This window comes from Aythya ferina (genome assembly GCF_964211825.1).
Source record: "Aythya ferina genome assembly, chromosome: 8".
Taxonomy (NCBI): Eukaryota; Metazoa; Chordata; class Aves; order Anseriformes; family Anatidae; genus Aythya; species Aythya ferina.
In genome coordinates, this window is record NC_140304.1 from 10,448,360 (window position 1) to 10,475,955 (window position 27,596).

Genomic DNA, 27,596 nt, shown 5'->3' on the forward strand with positions numbered 1-27,596 from the left:
TGGACCTTCTGCTAAGAGCACTTCAAATGTCCCTTCTAATGCTGCCTGGGCAGTGACATCCAGCTACGAGGAGTCAGGAGCTGCCCTTGGACAGGTGTGTTCAGAACAGAGAGCCAGGACCTGTGTTTCAGGGTTGAGTGAATCACTGCTGTTCACCCTCTTTCCTAAAGGAACAGCGTGGTATATTCTGACTGTAACACACCAAGGGGTTAAAAAAAAGTCACAAAGCCATGCACCTCACTGCTTTAAGGTTTGTTCATTCAAACTGTAAACCAGAAACCACTTAATTATTCACTGTACTTAGAATTAGGAGCATTCTACTTTATATATGTATCATGTGTATATATATGTATGATATTTATCACATGTAAATTCCACTTATGCTTAGAAGTTCAGGCTTTGTACCATTAGGGTCATTCACAATTCTGCCCTTGCATTCTTATCCATTCATCTCCTTTCAGATTAATTGCACCTGCTCCCTACCAAAGCCTTGGGATATACACTCTACTCTCATTAAATCAACATTTGCATCTTCTTCCACGCCATCCCTCTTAAATAAAATGGTTTTCACGATTTGATTCATAGAGCTTGAAGCCCATCCCATGATTTCATTTCCAGATCTTTCTCCATAACACCAAAAGAAACTTGTCACAGCGTCATGGCTGAGCTGAAGACAAGTGGAAAAAAATCATTCAACATCTGAATACAAAATGCTAAAAAAAAATCTCAAAAATAATCTGCACTTTTGGCTTATAATCTAAAGCAAGGAAATTGCATAGGCATGTGGTTATTAGGGTCTCCAAAAAGCATTTCAAGCAACTTGTCATTCTTCCCAGCTATGCTGCTGCTGGCAAGAAACGGTCCTTGCGTTAAGCAGCACTGAGCACTTTTTCCTCTGTCGACACTAGTCAGCATTACACTGATCTGGATATCAACAGCTAAAGCCAGGACCTTTCCCCCAGTACTGCATTATTCATTAAAGGAGCAATATTCCTACTTGTTTACAGCCTGGATGGACAGATTTTCTTGGGCCTCATCTTTGGAAGAGCAGCCAGTGACACTGCTGATAAAGGCGGAATTTTAATGCAGCTTATGAATCCAGGTAAGTTTCTACAAGGTCCAAGTCAGCCAAGAAGAGACCTTCCAGATAAATCTAGTTTCCTACATAGCTGATGCTAGAGGACTTTTCTGTATTCCCACCCTCAATAGCTGTTTTTGATCAAGAACATTATTTCCATTTTCATGCTCATCTCTTGATAATTAAACTAATGCTAGCCTGATGAAGCTACGAGGCTTCCAGTTCCAGGAGTCCATTCACATTTCCCTGAAAGGAGCTGAGAGACAATGAACCAGAACACATTAAGTTAGATCGACGCTCCATTTTGCTTTAGAAATCCCCAGTAGCAGGAGCAAGGTATTCCAACAGTTAATTAACCTCACTCAAAAAATTGCAGCTTTTTTCCAGCCAAAGTTTTTCTGCCGTACCTTCTGGCTACTGCAGCTCATTATTCCATTCCCAGCTGGACTAAAAAGCCCTCTATTATTACACTTCTGCTGCTCCTGTCAGCAGAGACAAACATCTACAACTTCTGCTTTGATGGAAGTGTTTTCCATTATACAGTGTGTTTTCCAGTCTCTTCACCGTTTTCATGGCTCTTCTATAAACCCTCTCCAATTTTTCAGTGTTTTACATGGAGCTTGACCCACTACCATTTTTATCAATGTAAGTTCGTTGCTAGGAAAAGCCTTGCCTTTGTCCTGGCTACTCATTCACGTTCTCTCTCTTTCAGCCAATTTTAGAGCGCACGTGATGACCCTGAAAAACTAATTTGATTAGTTGAAAGCTAACACAGTGCAAGAGAGAAAAAAATTTAAGAGTGCTCCCTCCCTTCCCCCTGGAGGAATCTGTATGGAAGAGTATCACACAGACCCCATGCTGGATAGCTGGAAGGACAAAAGTAACCAGGGCCCAGGACATAAAACATCCCTTCAGCTTCCCTAGGGGATTTTTCATGGTGAATATTGTCAGGCAAGCTCCAAAACTTTAATGGAAAAAGGAATAAACTTATACATTTTTAACATCTCGCTGTATTCTTCAGCTTATGAGACTCCCTGTCCTTTTCACGCTCCAAAAATAGCAATCTGCAGGAGTTTGCCCGTGCCAGCCTAATGCTGGAAGAGTGCTGGGGAGGCCAGTGTATGCCTAATAATGCCTCCAATATGACTAAAAGTGGGAAAACAAAAATACAGATTTAAGAACTACACCTTTCTTTTAAAATAGAGCGGAGGGAGAGAAGAGAGATGAGTATTTCCCTGTTTTTGGACATCAAGCATCAGTCAAAACTCTCTGTACATGGCCAGACAAGTCATATTCAGAGTTCAAAGAAGTTCAGCTCTGCCGTGTTAAACAGGGATGATTCAGAAACAGAAAAGTTAAAGATATTTAGGTGGAGTTACACTAGCAAGAGAGAGACAAGAATTTCAAAGGAAAAATCCAAAGTACTCCGAAAAGTTCAGCAATTTCCAGCATTTCCATAATTAGCTGTACTAGTTCAGGCTGCAGCTTGGTAACAGCAGGCTCCTTTCTTTTCACCCTTGGCCTCTCACTGCCAAGATTCGCCGTTCCCAGCCTTTCCTTTGCTCCACCACCACCACTTCTCCTCACAGAGCCCATGCTGACCAGCCCGTACCCGCACACGGACTAGGCCTTCCTCCCACCTCCAACCTCCCCACCTCAGCCACCAATTCGGTACACAGAGCCATTTTAGGATTTAGGTTTCAATTTAAAAAAGAACAATTCAAGGAGCTTCATTAACCAGGCTTTTCTGAGGGCCGAACTCTAGCCACCGAGCACCATCCCTCACTGCCGAGTAGGAAGGCCTCAGATGAGGATCCTCCAGCAGCGCTGCCTGAAGAACACCCCAAAACCTACACACAGTTTGATTTTCAGCAGTATTGGACTGCCTAATTATAAACGAAGACAGGTGTTTAAATGCTTAGAAACCTGACCACCAATATCCACACACACAAACAGGAACCTTAATGCTTTACACTAAGCAAAAACACTACCTGCTATTTGGCTCGTTCCCTGCAAACCCATCTCTTATTTCACGTTGTTTTAAAACCTGGCCACAAGGAAAGCCTCACAGACTCATCACAAACCATCAGCTCAGCAACAAACCAGCCCTTACAGCACAGGTACCTTCTCCCACAAGCCTGGAAGTAACAGCCCAGCACCAAAAGGCTTTTATCACCGGTTTTCAGCCAAGAGATTTCAGCTGAAGCCCACCGTACAAGCTGCCTACTGCCACATTTTAGAGACTTTAACACAGTGACCTACACAAACCATAAAATATCTTCCAGGTGCCAACACAGCATGTCAGCAAGACACAGGGGAAGAAAATGGGTAATTCACACAACAAGTAGGTTAACATCTCTGAAAACTATTTCAACAGAGGTGGACAAAAGGTCTTTCTGCACCTAGATTTGTGCAGAAAGACTGTTTTCAGTCTCTCCATGCAGTAGTTTTAACACCAGCTTCTCTTTGCAGCACGTTCCTGGAACAAAATCACCCAAACCAGTCAGTATGCCACCATGTATCACTAAAAGTAGAGGGGAAAAAAGAAACCAAAAAAATACAAACACCCTTCCTGTACTGCCTATAGGAGCTCTGTAAATGCATCTATGTTTATAAAGAAGAATCTGACTGGTCATAACAACTCTCATTCATCTTTTGCATATATTTTAGGACTGTTATAACCCCCAAATCAGTCACTTCTGAATAGATAGGTTCATTTCAATCCTTGTTTACCACTCTCACCGGCTCCTAAATTCTGTTTCCGAGGCCTCATCACTCCCACTGCTTTGCACCCTTTCTCCACAACACTTCCACCTGTGCTTTCCCTCTCCCCATGCCTCCTCCTCACCCATCCAACCCAACTAATAAGCCTGTACGACTCCAACCAGAGCCAAGGACCTCAGTTCTGGCACAGCACGGGCAGCAGGCATTAGGTAGGTGTGCTCAGAGCCAGCAAAGCTTACCAGCTCACGTGCAGGGCAACTGGGAGCCAGCACAGAGGCATCAACACAGCTGGCTCCAGGCCACAAGCACTTCTACCAGACTTTCACCATCTGATCCCTCCTGCCCAGCAGATTTTGAGGTTCTTTAAACCTTCTTTCCTTGCGGGTGATCCCCCTCCTGCTCCATCTCAGCAAAGCTTCCAGCAGCCCAGGATCAGAAAACACTCCAGGTGTAGAAACTGCAGCATGACAAATGTTTTCCATTCACAGCTGAATCCCAACCAACAAGTTTCAGCTGAACTGCTCGCAAGAACATCTAGTCAACACTGACTACTCCAGCAGGTAAACAGATTCTGGATCTGAATCATACTTGGCTACCTAGCAGTTACAGGAACAACCAACGCTCCGAGTCTGTCAGCAGCTGGTTGAGCACAGAGCAGAGAGCAGCAAGCATCAGCGCCTGCACCACCTCGTGCACGGTTCACAGGAGCACACGTTCTGAGCAGCCTGAACAGGCACCTCACTGAGCTCTGCTTCGTGCAAACTGTGCAACACTGAAATATATCTGATGAAATAGGTATACCTGCAGATACAGGTTTTAAAACACTGCTACTAAAACACACATCCTCCATTTACAGTGAGTAAATATTCTGAGGTCATGAAATCCACAGCTTTACACAGAGACAGCCTGAAGGAAGGGGTCAGCTCTTCTTTTCTCCTTCGAGCCCCAGCATCTCCATGCTTCAGGAGTGTGTCATCTGCTGAGTGACTCAGCAGTCACCTTGCTGATGAGGACATTCAGCAGGGAGCAGCAGCAATGACCATAAGTAGCTCGTCACCAGGAGCCGTGGAAATTCAGAGGGCTACTCCACAGCTACATCCCTCGTTACCAAACAAAGCTTCTGAGGAAGCCAAACTGACTAAGTCAGAAGAGTTTGTTATTTTTTTCCAAAACGTAAGAGCACATTAAAGCCTCAGCAGCACAGCATCAAAGTGTAAGTTCCCAAGGACAGCAAGACAGCATAAAGATCACTGTCCTTATCTTTACTGTGTTCTCTGCATGCACTTACGTATGCATGCATGTATATATTGGAAAGTCATCCACTATCTCAGCCAAAACACAGAAAGCTTAACATCAGGGCATGCAGCATCATTATTTAATGGTAATGCCTAAACCTAAGTTTTTGTGTTTGTCTCACGTGGACATTTCTATAGCCTACCTATGCAGAATTGGTCTGCTTTACTGGATTTGGACAAGCAACGTCATATGTACATTTTCTGTATTATTCCAAACTAAAGCTTCTCAGGACAATTCTTTAGTCAAAAAGTTTGCTTGTTTTTCTCCCCCTGTGAAAATTTAAAAGCAATGTTTTCTACTGCAAGTAGAGAACATGCAGACAGCCTCACACTGGTGAGACTGCGCTCATGCTAGAAAATACAGAGGCACTGTATTTACTGGGACTTGATGCAAATACTGTCGTCTTTTTCTTTTGGTCAACATTACTCTTATGTAGTTCAGGATGTATGAAACTTCGATTTCTTAAAAGTCGAGCAGTGAAATAACACCTAGTTTCAAACCAACCATCACAGCTTTCAGTAGTTGCACAAAACTGCAAGAAAAGTGTTTTGTCAACTTGAGAAATTGGTCATCAGTTCTGAATATATCTTTTCAAGGCTTCAGTACGGTTGTATGACTTCTTGTCTGCATGTGAAAAGCCTGGAAGGTGAGCAGCATAACCACAGGTGGAAATGGTTACCCAAGGAACACAGACATCAACACAGAATGTACACACAGCATCATTAGCCACAAAGCAAGACAAGCCAGCAGATGAAACTAAAAGTCACTGTCCTAGCATAAGCTGAGCGCAGCTTCAAGGTCTTACCCCTGCTAGGCATCAACAGGCGCTTCTTCATGTTGCCTGACAGAGCACAAGTGAACAGAAAAGAGAAAAATATCACATCAGCAACCTGAACAACAGCAGTTTAAAAAGTTCTTAATGTTAAAACAGAAACAGTAAGATATCAAACGTCTGTAATTATATTTCAGATCAGCTATATATAATGTTAAAACTAAAGGTGAAAAATAAGAAAGATTCTGTTCAGCTGCATCAAAACTTCAGTGCAATTATCCTGCACTATGACAGCGTAATTCTACAGGAATAAGACACAGCAGGAGAGAATCCATTTTCCCTCTAAGGAAAAGCCTGTAAGGGGACGTAACTTAACTTTTGCTCACCCCTGGGAGGCCAGTAGAGATCTCTCCCGCTCAGAGCCACCTTGAAAGCTAATAATTCTACTCCCCTGTTAAGGAGAAATACCCCTCCATGTCCTTACTCATGTCAAGACATTTGAATAGGCCCTTTTATCCTCATCTGAGGAAAAAACTGCACTTTGTCTTCCTGACAATCTCAGGCAAGAACAGCTCTTCAGAACAGAGCCCTGCGTTCCATGCCAGAACATCCTGTGTCTACCTCCCACTTCAAACACCTTCCCCATGCCTTTTATCCTCGGGGAGACGAAGCCCACATTTCACTGAAGAGGTTCTCAGTGACAGGGCCAACAGAAGCGAACACTCTAGTTCTGAGCAAGGCAGAAGCAGGTTTATGGCACGCCAGGTCTGGCACTTCTGCCTCCCTTACCTAATCAGTAGCCTGCCTCTCACACTGCCTCTGGCAGCTTTTCTGAAACCCAGGTGATCCACACATTACAAAGCCACCTGGGAAGCACACAGCTACTATACCTACAGGTTAAAAAGCTGTGAACCTCACAAAGAAAAGGAAGCATCTCTGGAAATGGCTATAAATGTTTTCTTCATACTACTCATTTAAAAAAGAAAAAAGGAGGGAAGTTCCTCTCTCACTGCCCCCCTTGCAAGGTTGGTCCAGCTAGGCAGAGTTCCACTACCATGGTAGCCTTACGTGCATGTACCACCCAGGCAGCACACATCACGTCACACCCAAAATTAGAAATGCAACAAGCAACTTCTACGAAAGGGAAAGAAATAAAACCCCTACGAATAATAAACACTGAATTTATATCTAAGGCTATGATTTTAAACAATATCCTTGCATACTGAAAGGACAGAATAAGCCTACACAGACAATAGACATGTTGTAGAAGAATATTTACCATCCATTCCATTGTGTTGTTCGTAACTTCTTTTTCCCAGGATAGTTGGGGACCCATTATTAATGACAGGCGTAAACTTGGCAGGAGTCAGATTGTTGAGAGAACTGGATAAGCTCTTTGCAGGATCTGGTTTCGGAGGACACGGATGAGATTCTGTGGTGGAACAGCAAGGGGTCACTTTTATTAATGAAGATACTGGAATTACAAACCTGAAAGCAGCCTGCAAACTTCCACAGTGACAAAGTATACTTCCCCTTATACAGCAATTACCTCAGTCAGTAATTTTGATTGAGGATTGCTATTTATATTGATCATTTTAAGTATATTTAGGAATTCACTTCTACTGAAGATGTTAAAATCAATTTCCTAACATCCACTGTACCACATCACTATCCTAAAATAAGAGTTGATAACAAGAGCACCTTGTATTTATTTTCAAAACACTGTTCTCCAATAATTTGGTATAATTTCTGGCCTGTTCTATATTAAAAGCCATCTTTGGGCAGTCACACAGCACCCCTAGACTCTGAGAAAATGACAACTTTACCAGGTTAGCAAGGTTTATAAAAATATAGTTTTTAACCGACTGAACAAGTGAGGATACAGAGCACCACTAGAAAGAGCACAGAGCCTGAATTCAACCTTTTGGCTGAGGCAGAGACCAAGCACAGGCTGTCCAACAGAAAAGGTTTCGAGAAAGTTACAACTAACAGCAAGTGAGAGCTTCAAATGAGTGGCTCTCTCAGCCCCAACAGTAGGGTAACATATGACGTAAAGTATATTGAGCTCCAAAAAGAGAGCTACATTCTCACTAATCCATCAGCCTCCCTTCACTTCCTTCACTCCCCTCTCCCTGTGCAACAGTCACAGATCCTGACATGGTGCTACTGAATTTGTGCTCAGGTGAAATCTCAAAATCTATTGTTACATGCTCCACAACTATTAAGAGCGGGACTTTAGTCAACAGCAAAAAATCTCCCTTTATTTGCTTTATGTGGTCGTGCCATACATACCCAAAGGTTTCCCAGTCTGTGTATCTCATCAGTATTCAGCACTTAAGCACAACACTCAACAGAGAAGCAGTAAATATTTAATAAACCCTCAGCCTTACAATATTTCATCAACAAAAATGTTCAAAGAAACATAAAATTAACTCCAGTGTTTCTTATCAGACTAAAAAGGCAATCAATTTCCTTGATAATCTGGAAGCCTTCAAAGGACCACGGTCCAAGCTAGCTCTCCGTGGTTAGACTCCTGTTAGACTGCTGTTACACCCTCAGACTTGGCTTCAGGGTATCTCTAACAACCAGCAGCACTAGGGAAAATTATTTGTAGTCAGAGCTGGTATATCATGTTATCTGGCTGCCTCCAACACCTAAAAACTTACACTAAGGTCCTAGACAGAGCTACTTAGTACTCCGCCACAAATCAGCTGTGAGAGAGGCTCAAGTATTCAAGAAAACAGTAGAAAACAAGATGAAAATTAAGATGAACAGAAGCATATGCCCCATTGTCTGGCTCCTACGCAAGAACAGCCAGCAGCTGATTCACAAGCTGTGCTAAACCTGAAAGGCTCCCTGGAGGACCCAGCTGTAGTAACTGCCTTCAGGCTGCCCTAACATTGCAATAACGGACTGACCAATTGTTCCCAAAACATGACATTTATGCCTCCATTAGCAGAGGGCAACCTGTCCACACATGCATGAGACACCACAGCAAACTGTGCCATGTCCCACCCCTCATATAAAAAAGCTTCAGCTGCAGCTCAGCGAGCCCACAGTGGACTGGAGCAACTAGGGTCTGTCAGACAGGAAAAGGGGGAAGTTCACGGGGAGGTCTCAATTTTATTTTTTTTTAAATCCAGAACCAGCATCTAAACCCAAAATAAAAGGGAAAAAGAAAGGGCTAGCAGAATTAGCTAGTATGGTTTTCTGTTTATTTTGCAAGGGTATTTTTTGTTTGTTTTTTTAAATACCTAAATACCGGAGTACTGCTTCTAAAGGCTTTCGAACCACTTGCTTTAATAGCAATGGGTTTTCTGATGCCTCTGGTAAACGTGCTGTGCCTGTAAAACAAACAAAAAGAATTAGAGGGCAACGACACTTAGATATTGTAGTAGAACTAAGTGAATAACTCAAGTGTTCAGAAAGAGCTTTCCAATCAAAAAGAGCATTTACAGGTTGCATGCATGTCTTGGCAACAGGACGCAAATGCAGGAGAATGCTAAAGGTACCAGCAATCAGGAATATTTTAGAACAAATAACTCAGGAATTTTCACAGTATTTGTCTAGCCTGTCATCAGTTAGAACACTCCACGAGTAGAGCCAGGTTTTGTGGGAGCACTAACTGAGAGCAAAAGAACACCGGGAAGCTGCAGCTCCAACTTAAATACGTAAAGGAATCTCAAAGGGCTCCTTTGCCCTTTGCAAGTAGGTGCCAGCTGCATCACCACTCACATTCTGCTTTGATTGCTGCGCTGTTAATAGGCAGATAGGGATGTCTTGCAGCATGCCAAGGGCGTAAGATATCTCGACATAAACGTCTGGCAATTCTTGTCAGTTTTGTTGTATGGAGATAAAAAGCTTGTCGTGTCTTCATAGCAAACTTGGGGCTCCCACTGTTTCGTACTGGCACACCATGAGGACTCTAAAAATAAAGAAAAATAAATATAATTTTGAAGAGCATGGCTTTAAAGAACAGAAACTATATAAAATCACCTTCAACTCCCGATACACAGACATATGAACAGCAACAGTATTATAGAAGAAAATATTTTCAGCACAGCTATTTACCATTTCCTAAGTCTTATCCATCAACAATTTTCTTCTGAAATGTTTCATGGGATAAAACAAAGGTAAACATTTTCTCTTCACAACTATGTAGTCAGTTCTGTACTGTCCTCAACTTTAAAGCAAGGATTCAAAAGCCAGGCCAAGAGAAGTTGCCTGATGCTATCACCTGATTTAATACTTACAGAGTCAATAGCAAGACTCCCAAACTTTGGGTGTTTAGAGTTGCTCTGGATATATAATGCAAACTCCTTATAACAAATCATTTGTAGGAGGGAGAACACCACCAGAAAGCAGCTGTATGGCCAATTTACATCACAAACTCACTTCCCAAAGCAAACATTCAGCATGCAAGAACTTTTTTTTTGTCTCAAAGCTGCAGAAATTTGTTAAATTCTTACTCTGAACTCAATTTACAGAGCAGGCAAGTATTCACTACATGTAATAAAGAATAATACAGACAGACATTTATCTAGTACAGAGAGCAAAAGCAGTATCTTTTTTAATAAAAGCAACAAAGTAAACCAATCAAATAATGAAAGTAGTATCTTGTTATCTCAAACCTGCCTATGGGCGGAAAATAAGAGGAAATTTCAGCCTGGGAAGAACAAGGATTTCCCCTCTCAGACTGTTTGCATACTTTTTAACTAACAAACGAGCTATAGGGCTGATAAAACCTGGCAGCTATCTCGGCAATTAAGTAGCTTCAGAGGGTAAACAGAATGCTGGAAAGGACAGTGGCTAAAGAAAAGAAACAGAAAAGGAAGGCAGCAATAGGAAAGACTAGGAGAGGGGAAAGAAATAATCTAAAACCAAAGTACACTGTGTACTCTCCTTCTATCCATAGCTGCTGTTGTGACGCAGCCATTCTTTCCAGTCAGCCCAAGATACAATGCTTCAAGACTAAACTTTCTCTAAATTCAGAAAAATTGAGATTTTTTTTTAATAAATACAAAAAATGAAGCTCACAAAATGCTTAATCAAAGACTAAAAAAAAAAAAAAAAAAAGAAAAAAGAGGGTTAATTGAAAAAAATAGGAGGAAGAAGAATAACAAGATAAGGGATCTCTAAAAAGCTGCTAGCTGATTGGGATATCTAATTTTGAATGTGCCTTAGGAAAGGGAACAGCTTTCAGGAAATAATGAATTCCTTTATGGAAAATTAGTCCTCTTCCTCCTGCAGCAAAAATCATGGAAAGAGAATATCAGAAACATTGGCTGGCATTCCAATTTTTTTCCATGAAGTTCCTGAAGTTATCCCATGTATTTGATGGCTACTTTGCTAAACAAATAATGTGGGTTTTTCTTTCCGTGGGGGTGGTATTTCGCAACAAATTGCATACAGCTGAAGCTAACATGCCAGCTTTTGCAAGTGATAAAAAAACAAACTCAAGAACAACAATGGAGGTTGAAGGCATTCTTTTTCTTAAATATTTAAGAACAGTGAACAATTGATTACAAATTACATCACCTAACTTTCCAGACAAGATCACCAAGCAGCCTTTTTTGCTGATACCTACCAAATTATTGCGGTTTGGTCCTGGTCTCTCTCCATCTAACCGTGTTGGCATTTTCAAGCCACCGTATTTCTTCCAGTACGTCCAACAGGATGCACAGAGGCGACACTGCATGTTAGGGGGACCCCAAGAATACCACTGGTAAGACTGTGTGGCTAGAGATAACAAAGGTGGAAATTATATATATCCTTAAACAGGATCACTTTTCAGAGCTTATTCTCTTTAGAACTATCATAAAAGAAAACCCACACAAAGACAGTGCAAATCTCAAACAGACCTTAAAAACCTGCTGATGGCTTTATTGCCACCACCACTGTTAAATGTACTTGTTATTTCACTGAAATCAATTACATACATTAAAACCCTTTTAAAACATTAACAGAAAAAATGCTTACTAGGATGGGAAAACACCCTGCCAACAAAACTGAAAGCTCTCGTTTTGCTAGACTAATAGACAATTTCTGCAGGGAAAGATGGAAGATTCTCTCCAGGAACTCCCCAATACATTAATTTTACAATGGAAGAATGAAAGGTAAGTCTGTGACTTGACTTCTTGTGCTGTCCTGAATTCCAGCATCTCTAAAGGCTTCCCATAAAAGAGGGCAAGCATTAGTCTGTGAGTACCAGCCAGCAGACCAAATACACTGATATCCCATATTTTGGGATCTACTTTAAAATAATGAAAAAATTGTCAAGTTCACAGCTTGGTGATTAAAGTCTTTGCTCAATAGTAAGTGTCACATGTAATTGTAGGTAGCTAACTCCCCCTTAAGTACTTCACAATTATATTTATGTAAAACCAGCAACTCCAAACCCACTTTTGCTGGAACGCTGCTATATCAAAGTGTCCCCCCGCCATCTCAAAGCCTTCTCCCCCCTGCTCCCTCCTCCCAAGCACAGCATTTACTTTACTGCTTGCAATACAGCACTCGCTCTCTGTGCACGAGTGCCATGTCCGCATGTCACTTACTATAACAGCTTTCACAGGCCCGTCCTGCTCCCGTGTTCTGTGCCTGTACTCCAGTACCATTTACCACTCCTGGTTTGACATTATTTACATTGATCTGGTTGGGGTTTGGCTTGTTACTTAAAACACAAAGCAAAAAGGAGGACAAACATTAATCAAGGCATGCAATTTCCTAGGAGACTTAACAACATGGCCCAAAACATTTGAGATTGAAGACTGAAATTTTGTTCATCGTGTGGCTTTCAGAACAAGGAGCTGTACTTACCAGCAATCCGTCTTTCATGAATACACTCTTCTATGTCCATATTACATTAGTTCAATGCCATTTCAGAGACAAAAACCATTTTAAAACAACAAACCACTGAGGCAAGGGAGGTATCTTAATTACAGTCCTGAACGTTCTGATCAAGCTGGCAAGAAGATCCTATCTACAGATCTCTCCCTGTCCTCAACATGAAAGATGTTTTATGTGAATCTTCAAGAAGCAGCACAGGGGATGGAGAATGAGAAGCAGGCAGAGAAAGACCGGTTTCATTCAGGGAAGGATAACCCTGTGCTACAGTCACATATACATTTTCACATTGCCTTACTACAAAGTAATTCCATCTCCAGACCTAACATACAGAGGTGATCAGGAATACGAGCTTTCATCAAGTCTTAATCCATGACCTGAGCTTTTCCTAGGAAACCTCTAAGCTTCTGCTAAATGCAGAAAGTCCAAAAGTTCAGCAGCCACAGAACAAGAAGTCCATCAACATCTGTCATTAATAGATGCTGATAGAAAAACATCGCCTCCGCACATCTCTGTATGCTGCTGAAGGTGTTGGAAGGAACAAAAGTTAATGGTAGGAGCTGGGAATAGAAGGACAAACAAAACCTTGGCATAAAGAACAGTACGAAGAGTACAGGCACTGCAGGGGAAGATGCCAGAGAGGGAAAAGGAGACATTCACAAAACCCTTGACATGGGAGGGAACAAGAAGCACAGCGAATCCATACTGCGGGGACAGGACGTCTGGGGAATGGAAGAAGGTGGGACACACAAGAAGTTTCATTGAAGTAGTATACACAAAGAATTTATGAAGACACAAGGACTCCAAGCTGCTGTGAGGAGCTCAGCTTAGAGAAGCAACAAAAAGCAGGCAGCCTCTGGTGTGGGTTTTTGAATATAAGCCCAAACTCTAATGCCAGTTATGTTTCACCCATACTCTCTTACCTGAAAACTCAACGGAGTGGGCATATTCTTTTTATTTCCAATCAATAAACTAGGAAATCCACATATTCAAGCAGAAATACCTTAAAATGGGCTCTGTGAAATAAGTTTCTGAAAACTCATTTTCTTACACGTCAGCTGCAGACACAGGAGCCGCACCAATTTAAGTGGCCCACAATATGTTATGGCTCACGGCACCCAGCATTTTGTTCCGGAGTGTCACTACAGTAACCTGCTGCAGCACAACTTCTGCCATGAGTCACTAGCAAACGCCACGTGCAAACACGACCGAGATGCTGCAAAACAAACAGCCCTCACAGATGCAGTTACCAGCCAGGTTTGCTCCACGGGCAGAATAAAAGACTGGAGCAAGGAAAACTAAAGGCTCCACTCTGAGTTTTACACCTCGACATCAGGCATGTGGCTTCCCTTCCATACATCAATTTATCCTCTGAGAAGCAGCATGACAGGAGTCAGAAATCCATCAGCAGAGCACAAAAAGGCTTTGCTTTTCAAGCAGTGTGCTGGAAGCCCTGATGGGTGCAGTTGTAAGCAGCTGAGAACAGGACCAAGCATTGGCATGCTCAGCCAGAGCACTGGGTTCAGGTGAGGAAAGGAGGCTGCTCTCCTCCCAGGAACCCTTACCAAAGGTGCATTTCAAACCCAAGTGAAAGCAGTGTGTGGGTGAAAGCCGCTCCCCAAGATCAGCACGCTGTAGCTGTGACAGTAACTTCAGGCTTCAGATTTCGGAAGGCTGCAATAAGCACCACAAAGTGTCCTGGCCCCAAGCTGAGGTTAAGCACCACAGTGGGTGACCATCAAATTTAGGCAGCTGTTTTCATCTGACGAGAAGCAAAAAGCCCTCGATTGTTGGTGATTTGTTAATTAAACTTGTTTGATATCACCAAAGCCTGCTGCAGCTATTAACAAGAGAATTAGATGAATAACTGTATGAATCATTAGGCAACTGATGAAGCTGAAGTGAAAAATGCAAATAAGGTACTGAGAACATTGATGGTGTGGTAAACTATCATTTCCATTTCTTAAATCAGGAGTGGAAGCCTTTTAAATGGGTTTCAGCTGTGATGGGGCACTCAGTTATGCTAGAAGAGGGATTACAAAGCACAGGTTTCTGGGCTGCTATGCAGAACAGCCTCAACTACAGAGATGACGATGATAAAGCAAATGCAGAAAGATGACAACCATCATACGCTGAAGCCACACCACAAAACAAACAGACAAAAAAAAACAACAGAAGATATTCCCAAGCCTTACAGAACACTGAAATCCTCTCACTATATAACTACCATTTGAGCCACAGAGCAGTAATAAAATTTTAGTGGTTAAAAGTAACTATAAACTTAACACCATCAGTGAATGTTTCCAGATATTCAAGAAAACACAATTGTTCTGCTGCATCTCGAAGTAGTAAGAAATAAAGGCTGAGAAATAAGGAATGGGAACAATGTTTAATGCTTTTTAGGGAACATTTATGCTGTCTGCATTTAGGCATCTAATTCAAGTGTCTGGATTCCTTATCCAGGCACCGGAGTGGTGAGCTCTCATCACAGCTCTCACGATTCTAAGAATGGGTCTAATGACTGCTAGGCAATGCTTTCTGAAAATTAAAAGCTTTCTCCAACAATGTGGTGAAGGTCACCGTTTTAACTAGCAGAGCTACAGAGAAAGACCAGCATTACACTTACAAGTTTTCCCTGCTACAACAGACCTCTGCACCATTAAGCAGGGAAGGAGAAAAGTCCTGCTCTTCAGGCAGAGGACAACGAAGAAACACAAAAAGGAATCATCTTCAGCTTGTTAAGCAGTCTCTCCTTGTAGTGATAGAAAGCTTTGACCAATTTCCCCGTTGGCTTAAAAGAGGCAGAGGAAAACATTCCCCTACTTACGATGTTTGTGAGGCAGCATTCATGGGTTGTGAAAGCGCTCTGAGATTCTTGGATAAAATATTCCAAGCAGAACGCATTAATTTGCATTGACTGATGTAGTTAGAATTTACATTTTATATCAATATATTTTAGAGACTGGGGACTGTATTGGGCAATTCATTCTTCCCTTGCTGTTCTTACCACTTCTGATATCATCTAGATCAAAGCAAAAGAGAGGAAAGCCGCACAAAATTGCGTGTCTCAGCCTTCACGATTTGCAGATGTCCTAATCCCAAAAAGCAGCAGCTACCCAACCAGACTGTCATCGAATAGAAGCAAGTAACAGGTGCACAGGAAGCCCCTAAGATGAGTAAAAACAGAATATGAGTTCCAAAAAGGCTTGAAAAATATGTCTGGGGACACACTAGAAGAAACACAGAGAGGAACGAGAAAGCTCTGTGAGCCCTACAGTCGCATTGGTGGATGGCAGGAGGAAAAGAGTAAGAGCATTGAATTATACATTCAGGATTCTGCTACTGATTTATTTAACACAATTCCCATCTAAAACATTTTTTCAGTATTAACTGAATGCAGAATTCACCTTCCTTTCACCACAGAAGCATATTGGTGTTTTCCAACCCAAGGGATGCCTTACAAACCCACGCTTAGAAACAATGGGTTCAGCCACATCAACTACAGACGTCTGCCCCAAAACCAGGGCTCTTCTTGGAAGAAGCACAACAATTTATGTCCAACACCTAGGATGTTGCCTAAGGACCTGAGAACCTCACCTCAATTACCTGCACGACTCTGCACGGAGTACCTAGCCTCTCCGTGATTCAGTTCCTCATCTTACAAATTTGCAGTACACTCTCAGGCTAAAAAAACATCAGCTATAAAGTTTCACTGATAGATCTCATCTTTCACTGTATAATATGCATGTAGGATGATAAACCAACCTTGAAGGTTGCTTCTGTTGTTTTTCTTACTCTTTTTCCCCCTCCCATCGCTCTAGATTTTTCTGTTAACATCATACAAACAAATGAAATCCCTATCAGTGGAACCAAGCCAGGGACAAAAAATAAGGTTGTTTGAATTATATCCTTCTGGGTCTCTCTTTGCAAACAGTTTTACACCAGTTATTGCTAGAATGTTTCACCCAATCAGCTGATATGCTTCTGCACAGGTCATGTCACCTCCAAAATAAATTACTTGATGTAGCTTGTCACAACTGGATCATTATGGTTCAAGCCTCAAAACAGGAATGAGCTCAGTAACACGATAAGGACTAATCAATAACATTGATATTTAGATCCTTACACTGTGTATTGCTTTTACAAGCCAAGAATATAATCTTTTTCTAGGTCACAAGGTAATACAGATTCAATATGTTCCCAGTGTGCTGGATTCTGGACTGAAATTCATGTAGGAATAATCCCAAATGTTAGAAATGCGTAACTGTTGCACATTTACAGGTTTTAATAGGAAAAAAAAGCAGCAGAAGCATTCATGTGGGATTGTCAGGTACACAACTGCTACTTCTGATATGTACAAAAGGATATTGAAGAAAGAGATAAATTTGACGCCTGTTTTGTCAATTAACATGCGAGTTAAGGTACAACACTCACAAAATCAGCCGTGGCTGGAAATCAATGCAGGAGACAAAAATAGCAGGCACACAGGTAGAGAGAGACTTTTCCTGAAGCAGAGAGGTAAGCTGCTGATTTGATTACATTCGCTAGATAGCAACAAGAATTATCTTGCTGAGATACAGGGTGGAGGGATAAGATACCACTCCAGACAGTCATTATCAAGTGAGCACTGTAACCTTTCAAATACAAAGCCCTACCTACACACATTATAATCCAAGAGCAGCAGGAAGACTACCAGGCTTTGTCATCTGCAATATCCTTTTGCATTTGCAGTCTAAATTACGCTAGCTTTTGCTTTACAGGCTTATCACATTTTGAATTCATGTTTAATTTGGTGTCCAGAGTCCCCCTGCACAGTAACACCCTCCATAAAAGGCAATACTGTTGAAAAATCGCATGACTAGAAATCTATTTGGCTTCACACTGGATCTTACATCTAATTTTTGGTAAATTCACCTGAGATATATTGACACATTTCAGTTAAAAGAGAGGCAAAAAAGAAACCAAGGATCCTGTATTTTCAAAAGAAGTAAGAGACCATCTTGCAAGCTAAACACGTTAAGACTTCATTTTGCCTTAATTAACAGGAATACATAGTAAACCTTCCTAATTATTTGAAAATAAATAAGAGTAAAGGAGTTATTAGGAACATGGGAACATGTCTGGAAATGAAAGATGAAAAGAGGAAAGGCTGGGGAGATTTGAGTTCCACATTGTAACAACCACTGACTGGGTTAAGCAGAGGGAACACAAGTGAAGAAGCACAGTTTACTAACAATTGTAACAATTATAATTAAATATATATGTGTGTGTGTGTGACATTAGGAAACAACTATGCATTCATGCTCCACTGATGACAATAATTAAGAAAACCAGATGAATTACTATTAAAGAGTTAATTAGCTATCCTTTTATGCATGACTGTAGTGACCTGCTACCAAGTTCCCACTCACTTTCTGTATAAAAATAAAAATCAGACGATAAGTAATGACTGCTTCAGGGTGGCAACATTATACAGTATGAAGGAAACGAGCAACGTGACAGCACAGCAGCATCCTAACCAGGAACGCCCTCAGCTACCCGTGGAGGAAATACCCTGTGCTCCAGAAGCAGCAGGTCAGCTTGTGGGAGCAGCTTTGTCTTTCGTACACTCATAAGCAGCAGCACAGGCATACTGGGAGGAGTGCTGCTTTGTTCCAGGCAGCTTTGAAATACAACAGCAATCGTGTTGTCTTCCACAGGACTCCAACTTGTTTATTAGCATCTGGGTGCTTAGCATTAACTCAGCTAAAATAAAAAGGAATTCAAGCCTATTTAAGCATCAGCAGAAGGCTCATTATATTGGTAACCTAATTTAGTAATTCTCTGACATTGTTTGTTCAACTATGTCTCTCATTATATAATTAAAGCTAATATATAATACTGGCAGGCCATGGAAACTGCTACACCAGACCCTCTAATGAAATAAAACACAAAACAATACAGAAAGATACTTACTAGTTGGGTATATACACTTGTTTTAGCTTGCTTTCTGCTTCTGCTGCTTTCAATCGTTTCTTTAAAAAGAAAAACAGAAAAAAAGTTAGAATAAAAAGAAAATAAGGGCTATTTTACCTGGGAGTAAAGTAAGTCACCTGTGAAAACTTTAGCACTCGTTAACAAACAAGTAAGTTTTTTTTTTTTTATTTCACTGAGCAGCTATCCTTTTCCGACAGGAAAAAATACTCTGAAAACAATTGTGGGTAGCAAATGACTACATACACAGCACTTTGAAAAAGTTAACAAGATTACAAAACTACTATTTAGACTTTTTTTTTTTTATTCCCATTCATTCCAATACAAATTCATACACTGTTTGCCCCATAACCCTTTATCTTCCCCTGCAGAGAAAGATCCAACGTATCAGCCTGTGCTTGTCCTCTTTGATAATATGCAACAACTGGATAATAACAAGGACAACAAAACACCTTCATCATTTTTCCCCAATAGCTGAAACAATTTAAAGGGTTCGAAGGAAGACTTTTTTCTGCTAATAGTTTTTTTTTTCTTTTCTTTTTTTTTTTTTTTTTTTTTTTTAACTGATTGAAAACTGACTCACACTGGAGATTTTCTTTAAAACTTAAGAAGCCTACAAACTTAACTAAAAATGGACACAGCAACACCCAATAGATTTGTTAATTACGGTAGGTAATCACCTCACACTAAACATGGGCAAGCCATATATTTGCAATTTCTAAAGGTGAAAGGCTTCAGGTAGACAAAAACTACTTGATCATCCCCCTTGCAGACAAAAGGAAATAACCCCAGGCACAAATCTCAAGGACCAGGTAGCAAAGAACATTGAGGGGATGAAAAGGGAGAGGTCAACTCCACCAATCAGCTCCTTGTAAAAGAAAATAAATTATATGTACATATAGATATAATATATGTATATGTGTGTGTATATGTATATACGCACATACATACAGACGCCTTTCCCAGGAGGTATTAAGGAACATCACAGAGATGTTCAGTGAAAAACACGCACAAAAAGTAGCCTTTCAGAGCATGGGTACACAATTTTGTCTCTACATGGCCTTATTTTGATAAAACCCACCATTAACTTCCATCCACACTTCTGGAATAGGTAGATTAGAGGGTCCTTCCAATGGGACGTGGATGTAGAGGAGCAATTCCCCCAGAACCATACAGCTCCTTTCCTTTCTGAACATGGCACAAGAGGAAGACACCTAGCAGGAGCTTTACTAACTGGCCAAGAATTCCTTTTATTACTCAAACCTTCACTTTTTTTTTTTTTTTATATAAAGAGAGACATTCGAACGTTCATATTTTTTCTTTATTACACAAATTAAATGAATTTAGGATGAAAGAAACCTCTGGAGGCCTCTATGCCTCTCCTGCTGAAGCAGGGTCCACGCCCTTCAACATCCATGTCAGTACCAGCAGCCTGCAGACAGTAATCATGATGTTCTCCAGACAAACCAGCAATGCAGTGTTTGCTGGGGATTTTACACATATCCTAGGCAAACAGATTAGTTTAACTTTTTTCAAATTTCTGACACTTTTTGTGCTTTTTATTTCTATGCAGATACTGACTTTTGCTTTGGTTATTTTCCTTGAGGAAAAAAATGCCTTGAGGCTGTTCACTGCAAAAAAATAGGACTATACATTCTCTCTTTACAGGGACACTATGGACACATAAGAAACAATGAAGTAAAAGCTTCCAGTATGCATGAAGCTCCCTTTGATCAGAGGGGCAGTCTTAAGCAACAGTTCTCCATTTGACAGCCTGACAGTTTCTCACCTAAACTCTCTAGGCTCCTGAAGAATTCCCTCTTACCTTTTCCAGCAAATAACAGTCAATCCATCTTAGAAATCAAAGAATGAAGGTGTCAGACAAGAGAACAAGGACTGAGAAAAACAAACAGCTATTGGAAGGTATTCAGAGACTGTGAATATGCCTTCAGAAAGCTGCATCCAAAAGCAGACTTCTTGCTTCCCAGGTTGGTTGCTTCTGCTATATCTGGTCTCAGGCACAGGCAGCTACCCCAAAGCTGTCCTTGAGAAAGCCCAAACAGACCTGATGGAGCAGATACTTATCAATCCTGCAGCCTTGGAGCAACCAACAATACAGAGGTTCTCCCTCCGTATAGAGTCCAGAAATTCCGAGCTAGGCATTTTCAAAACGCCTTCCTCAAGTTGTTTTATCTAGGCATCAACAAGTGCTGTGCAAGTAAGTGGCTCTCCAATAGCACCAGAAACCCTTCTTTAACTTCCAGACAGATACTATCCCAAATAGTATCCTTCAACGGATATCCCAAATCCTCCTTCAACGAGATGCGTGGTCATCTTCAGGAGCTGAAGGCAGCTCCACGCTTAGCCTGGACTGGAAAACAAACCTTCTTCTCCTGTCCTCCCCAGGAATTACAAGGAAGTCTACCATCAGGTGCTGATAAATATCTCAAATACTGCTTGATGAACCTTGTACAAGAATCGTATTTCCCTGAGGCCAAAGCAGGAAATTCAGGGAACTTGCACTGCTAGAGAACTCTTTTGTTTTGTTTTTGAAATTTCCACTAGATATCTAGTGGAAATTGTTGGGGGGAAAATAGCTGCAGTGTTCTTGACAAAAGCTCCCAAGGGCGCTATCTAGAGACATCATGTTGTGACAGTCTTGGAAATCTACGAGCAGAAAAGCTCCATGCAAACACAAAGCATTTCCAGCAGCTGAAATATTCTGATATCCACAATCTGAAGTCATTTGCCTCGGAGGCATGGTTAATTTAGCTTGTTAAGCAACATTTTCGTAAAGAGTGATGAATGCTAACCTCACACCAGATTTTGCTCGTGACTGATGAATATGGTGCAAGCTCTAAGCTAATAAATGCCACAGCTCACCTGGGCCTGGCAATACCCCCTTTATCTCCTACAGCTGCCTTGAGATCGAGGCACAAGCCATACGAGATGTTCTGCCTTTATTACAGAGCAGGATACCAGGTTACCAGAAGGTTCCACGATGTACTGGGGCTAAGACGAGGTTGGTTTTGCACTAAGCATTTGTGGCCGTGGAGAATCAATAGAGCAGATCTCAGGAGCTTCCTGTTCTGACAGTGACTGAAAACAGAAGGTACAAGGAAAGGTGCCCGACACGTAGTCCCACACAACTTCAGCACAGCCCCTTCACAGAGAAGTGCTTTGCCAGGTCCTTTGCCAGTTACCAATTGATCTGTGCCTGAAGCATATTTATGCTATAAATTCTTAATGCTGCTGGATGTAGTTATGAATGTTCTCATCCACAAAAAAAAAAACAACACCCCGAGCATTTGTATCTTCTTCTAGAAGCTTGGCCTAAATGAAATCTTTTGTCTCTGTGAGTTATTTATAAATGCATATCTTAAGTATATCCTCATACTTACCTCATATTTTCCCTATCTATAACAGGGAGATGTTACCAACTTTTTTTTTTTTTTAATCCCACAGAGACCAAGGGATTAAAATACTTTAAAATCCTGTACATTCAAGTTGTTGCAAACACCTGTCCATCACGTAGCCTCTCCCCGGATTTAACATCTTTCATTCTAGAGTTTGAAAGAGTCTTAAAACTTGGCGTATCACAGCAAAGAAACGTTTGTGGGAACTTTCTAAAAAGTGAATGGCTTATGAAGTGAAAATTATAGAAGAAACCTAGGAATGCAAGAGATATTTCAAGGTCCACAATGCAAGAGTTGGGTTGGTAGATGGTGCAGGGGCAGCTCAGATATCCTCTAATACTTAGCTTCTTTTGGTTCATGCTGGGAAAGAAGAATAGCCTCAAACTTGCGCTTTCTGGATTTAGGGGAAAACTTTCACACTGCTTTCCTGCCCCCCAAAACACCTCTGAGCACACACACGAGTGCTGCCGGGAGGCAGGGAGGAGGCAATTAGTCCACGATGCAGTTGGCAGAAGTGCTTCCAGCTGCCTGAGCTCCTGCAACACATCTCAGCACTGGCATGCAGTACCTACAGCCTCTGTCACTTGCTTGCCAGAACTGCCATAGCTCCATGTTACTGTAGGCTTACTAGGAGGTGTTTTGGGATAACACGTCCTACGTCTGTGGAAAAGCATTTCTTTGATGTTATTTCTATTTTCCTAGCACATGGTACTTTATGAAGGCTGGTACATTAAGATGTCACACACGGCTCTTGGCTAGGTACAAAGGTTAGCTTTCCTTCATAAAGATGTTATCTAACTGCATCAAGACTTACCCAGAACTGCACCCTTTGCGCTCCCTACCTCATGCAGTCATATTTAATGGCACTTGCGCTTTCTCCATTACTTTCTCCTTTACCTTGTTTTTCCAACACCGTGCACACCTTAAAACTGATTCTGTCTCTTCCTCCTAATTCATCTTTGACATGCTGCAATTTTAAAATGGGACTTCCATGTAACAAAAAGACAGAGTAGAAATTTGTAATGCTTGATTTTTCTCTTCGAAGTTTCATGCTCCTCAAGCACAAATGAAAAAGTGAAGTCTAACTCTAAAAAACACATACAACTAATTCAAATTTGCCACTGCCATGCCCTGAGCAATTCTGAAGCGCATCAACAGCTGGAGAGTGGTATGCTTTAAAGGTTTCAAGACTTCCCCTCCTGATACACAAAACAGCAGCAGCACTTAAATTTTAAAAACCAAAAATCATCCTGGAACACACAACTGCATAAAAACACAGATTTTATTTTGAATGAAAACACAGGCATGCCCAAACATCAAAGAACTTCTAAAGAGCTTTGGAATTGCTGGGGAAAGCCAACACCAGCAGTTAACCAATGGATGCAATTTCTAGCCTGTCCAAATCAGAAATACATGCTCTTGTGAATTGACACATGAAATCTGTCTCAAAAAAAAAAAAGATTAATTCAAACAAGATCTGGGACACTGAATTTGGAATTTGGCCTTTCCCTCATCTTCTTCAGGACAACTCTGAAAGGACAGCTTTGGGGATCACTTTGGACATAAGTTCAGGACCATGCATCGGACCATGATTTCTGTGCTGACACTGCAGGAGAATTATTCCTTCTAGCAAGTCTCCGCTTGGAGGGTTTGACCTCCTCTTGAAGTGACTGAACTTCTAGTTAACGCTGGTAAGTGTCGGAAGTAAGGTGGAGTTCAAGCCAAATAGAAATCACTGTGTAAGAGATCCAAGAACATGCTCCAAAAGAGGTCATTTTGCATCCATCTCACATTATCCTACCCACAAGACAAGGAAGTGCTATATTAAGTAGGAATACCAAGCATCAGGCCTTCTCTTTCCCCTCCATACAAGCACAAACACTTGTGTATGCTGGCACACCTTCTGCTATTTATGTCCAGATTGTTCTGATTACTGGAATTCTTGGTTTAGGCTTGCACAGGACTCTGCACTACCCTTACTGTTCAGTTCTGAGAAGAGGTCTTTTGGGAAAGTCAGCTCAAAATTTAGCTTCCTCGAAGTCCAGAAACAGATAGATTCTTCTTCAGGATTATGACAGAGTGCTTTCTTGCTCCAACAAAATCTCAAAGGAAATACAGAGGGAAGTAAACAGTTCCCACTAACTGGTTTTCAAAACAAGCAGTTTGCTTGTGACAAAACCTTCATTATGAACTGGTATAATTCACAAAAATAGACGGTCTAAATAGATGTTTTTAAGTGCATTCAGCCAAAGAGTCTACAAGAATGAGCAAGTTAAGTTTTCTGGTTTGTTGTGGTTTTAAGACAGTAACATACAGACTTAGAAGGTACTTTAATCATCCCCTTAAAAGGAGGACAAGTGAAAGTGAAACAACTCAGGATACACACTTGTCATAGCCTTACTTTGCATGTTTTCAATATCTGAAGTATGAAAATGCTGTTAGCCCCAGAACCATTTTGTGGTATTAGGCTAAGGAGAGAATTCACACAGACAAAACACCGAAGAAACAGACGGAAAAAATGGTGAGGGATGTGCTTTGTCTAAGACTTAGGGCACACCAAGTAAAAAATAAATGCAATGCACCATTATTTCAAATACAACTCCCTATGCTTTCTTGGTGGTTATATATAGATAGCTCTCCCAGGCATTTTATAAATGTTTAATAGTATTATTTGCTTGTACAATCTGGGAATTTGAGATGAGGTCTTCAGCTCAGTTCAAACTTAATTGATGTGATATCTCTGTTCTGCAATTTCTACCTGTTCAGCTTATGCTCATGCTCTCTCCTAAGTGCACAGCCTCTAATTGGAAGTTTTCCCCAAGTCCCACTCCGTAGTACACTGCTGGGCAGCACACGTGAGGTACAACATTATCACCATTACAGAAAACTCACTGCATAAGAATACAGCAAAACAATATAACAAACTGTGCGTGGGGGCGTTACGTTATTGCTGCAAGAACAAATAAAGCTTTTTATGCAACTATCCCCTCTGCAATTTTGCCTTTATAATAAGAAAGTTCATAAAAGTGGAAAGAGCAAAAGAACTTAACTACTTCCTAGGGAAAGCACCATTTCTGTAGCGGTCTCGCTTTCCACAAAACATTTACTTTTTCTCTGTTGTCTACGACTGGAAGCAGCGTCTCAAGACCTTGATCTTACTGCTGCATACTACCACCCACCATGCCCCTAACCCTCCAGAGCCCTCGGGGCTGAAAGCAAACACCCGGACCACAATACTAACCTGTCTCCCACGGTATCCAAGAGTGGGCACCACAAAACCTGCTCTCAACCTCTTGTTTCTCAGCCCCCACACAGTTACATACCTTGAGATGTGCCGAAACAGAAACTTCAAAGATGCAAGTGTATCATCTTTTGCCTCTAACCGTTCCTAAATCCTACTACTGCTTGCTGGTTTGACTGCACAGGGGTGATATTTCATGCAACAGTCTATTTAAGATTCTAGTTTTCCCTACCAGACAAAATAACTTTCCTTACCTTTTCCAATACCTAGCACATTGCTAGATGGATTTTTATCTTTACAAGAAGAGAGGTGAGATAAAAGATGCACAGAAGGAGAAGACTAATTGATTCATTTCAGTGCAAATACTGAGTATGGGACAGGTTGAGTACACTCAGCTCTTGTCTCCTAAATAGCTATAGTCAGACCGTACAGCAGCACTCACTGTACATTTTGTCTCCACCACAACAGCTTCCATCACTGTCCCACTTTCCTACTAAGCATTTCCTTATCAGAAGGAAAAATTTCCATCCAGTAATGGACTTGGAAAATATAGGAAGGAATGAGGATGCAACTATTAATGCTGCTTAGTATTATTTAAAAAAAAAAAAAAAAAAAAAAAAAGTAATACAGAATTAATTCAAAAAGTATTCTGATTTGTCCTGAGTCGCCCTCTGTAATTTAAGCAGTATTGCAATGAAAAGATCACACCGCAGACCTTGGTGGCCAAGTACATGCCAAATACTGGTCAATGCCCCGGGCACTAAATCTTTATCATAGCCTGAGTATCTAATGAAGCAAGTCAAGGCAGGACATTTCTGAGCCTACACTTTTTGTAATACTTTAAATAGATGCCTAAACATTATACTGATAATTACCATAAAAAATACATTATGTATTTCTCCCTTTTAATTAATTTTCCTGTTAAATATTATAAGTATTTTTCAGTAACCGATATTCTAAAACATTTTGCATGCTTCTTGCATTGTGCTTTCATTATTTAAGGTACCAAGCAGCCTTTGTATTTAAACAAGTAGGAGATAAAAATGACTGTAAACACTAGTCCAAAGTTGATTCTCAAGTATAATGAGTCTGGGAATCTGAGCCATCAATGCTTCCCAAACACTCTACTTACAGCGCTTCCACGGGGGAGATTCCGTGCATCTGCATTCAAAGTCATGGACAAGCAGAGGTGGGGATACTGATGATTGCCTGTTGTACAGCAACTGCCCACTCCCCCATAAAAAGCTAAAACTGAAATTACTGCTGACCTTGAACCGAGTTACTGGCAGAGATTAACTCTTCCTCAAGCTACTGAATTCCAAAACAGACATTTGAAAGCTCCAAGTAGCAGCAAACATGAAAAAAAAACCACAAATGCCAACGCCACAAGTATTTATCTACAGAATGGCTGATGAATTTAGCGACAAGAGATTATTTGGTGCTTCAGATGATTACAGAATTCACCTATAAGAAAGGCTGAACCCCACAAAGAAGAACAAAGCTTGGTTTCAGTGGCAAGTAAAACAGCTTCTCTTGGAATGAGAGATGTGATTCTGACTCTTACCTGCTGAACGTATCTGTCTGTCGTTTTCCACATATAGTAATATTCTATTATGCTTGTTAAGGACTTCCATGGGAGCTAAGGACATAAAGGAAAAGCAACAGTCATTGCAGGGAGCTGGCGCACAGCCTCACTGAAATTCACAGGATTCCTGTGACAGACAGCTTAAAGCAGAGTTTGCAACTACTAACCCCGCTAGCAAAAAAACAGACAGTGCCTGTTATCTCCTCAGGACGTTAGATGCACATGGGCCCCATGATAAATTGCATGGCCTTTCAAAAAAAACAGTGCTTTCACTGTAGAAACAGAGCAGGTTACAGGTAAACCTTCATGCTGCATTGGCTCCACAGTAAACCATTCAAGAGGCACAATGTGGAAGGGAGCCCACTGGCTGAGACAGTCCTGCTGCTTGAGCAAAGGCTCAAGCAAGAACCAGTTATCACAGCTCCAATTTTCTCCGCTTCTATGTAGCCGGCCCATAAAAATAATAAATTAATAACTACTAACAGAAATGTGCCGTGCCAGCTGTTCTCTGCATGAAAAGCACAAGGCTTTCAGCAGGACCACAGAGTGTTGTGCTGCTTCCAAGTCCCTCCATCTAAAAGATTAGAGCACGGGACAGGCAACGCTGACACTACTCGCTTTGTTCTGAGGACTCGAGGCGTGATACAGTGAAACTTGGCTCTCTTTAC

General features: G+C 41.2%; 2 protein-coding genes across 5 annotated transcripts in view; one reads left to right on the forward strand and one right to left on the reverse strand.

Annotated features, from left to right (window-relative positions):
• The window catches only part of NOTCH2 (notch receptor 2), a 259,660-nt gene that overhangs the window by 21,858 nt on the left and 210,206 nt on the right, over positions 1 to 27,596 (forward strand). The window lies entirely within an intron of this gene.
• MTA1 (metastasis associated 1) overlaps positions 1 to 27,596 on the reverse strand; it is an 80,819-nt gene that overhangs the window by 12,975 nt on the left and 40,248 nt on the right. For 3 of the 4 annotated variants that reach the window (XM_084527105.1, XM_084527103.1, XM_084527102.1), the window contains exons 10-17: positions 26,908 to 26,982; positions 18,669 to 18,727; positions 12,425 to 12,540; positions 11,458 to 11,609; positions 9,606 to 9,795; positions 9,125 to 9,214; positions 7,150 to 7,302; positions 5,904 to 5,939 (exon numbers count right to left, since the gene is read on the reverse strand). In XM_084527105.1, coding sequence (XP_084383231.1) covers positions 5,904 to 5,939; positions 7,150 to 7,302; positions 9,125 to 9,214; positions 9,606 to 9,795; positions 11,458 to 11,609; positions 12,425 to 12,540; positions 18,669 to 18,727; positions 26,908 to 26,982 — 871 coding nt within the window. The remainder of the gene's footprint in view (positions 1 to 5,903; positions 5,940 to 7,149; positions 7,303 to 9,124; positions 9,215 to 9,605; positions 9,796 to 11,457; positions 11,610 to 12,424; positions 12,541 to 18,668; positions 18,728 to 26,907; positions 26,983 to 27,596) is intronic. The other variant, XM_084527104.1, reaches the window with a different exon arrangement.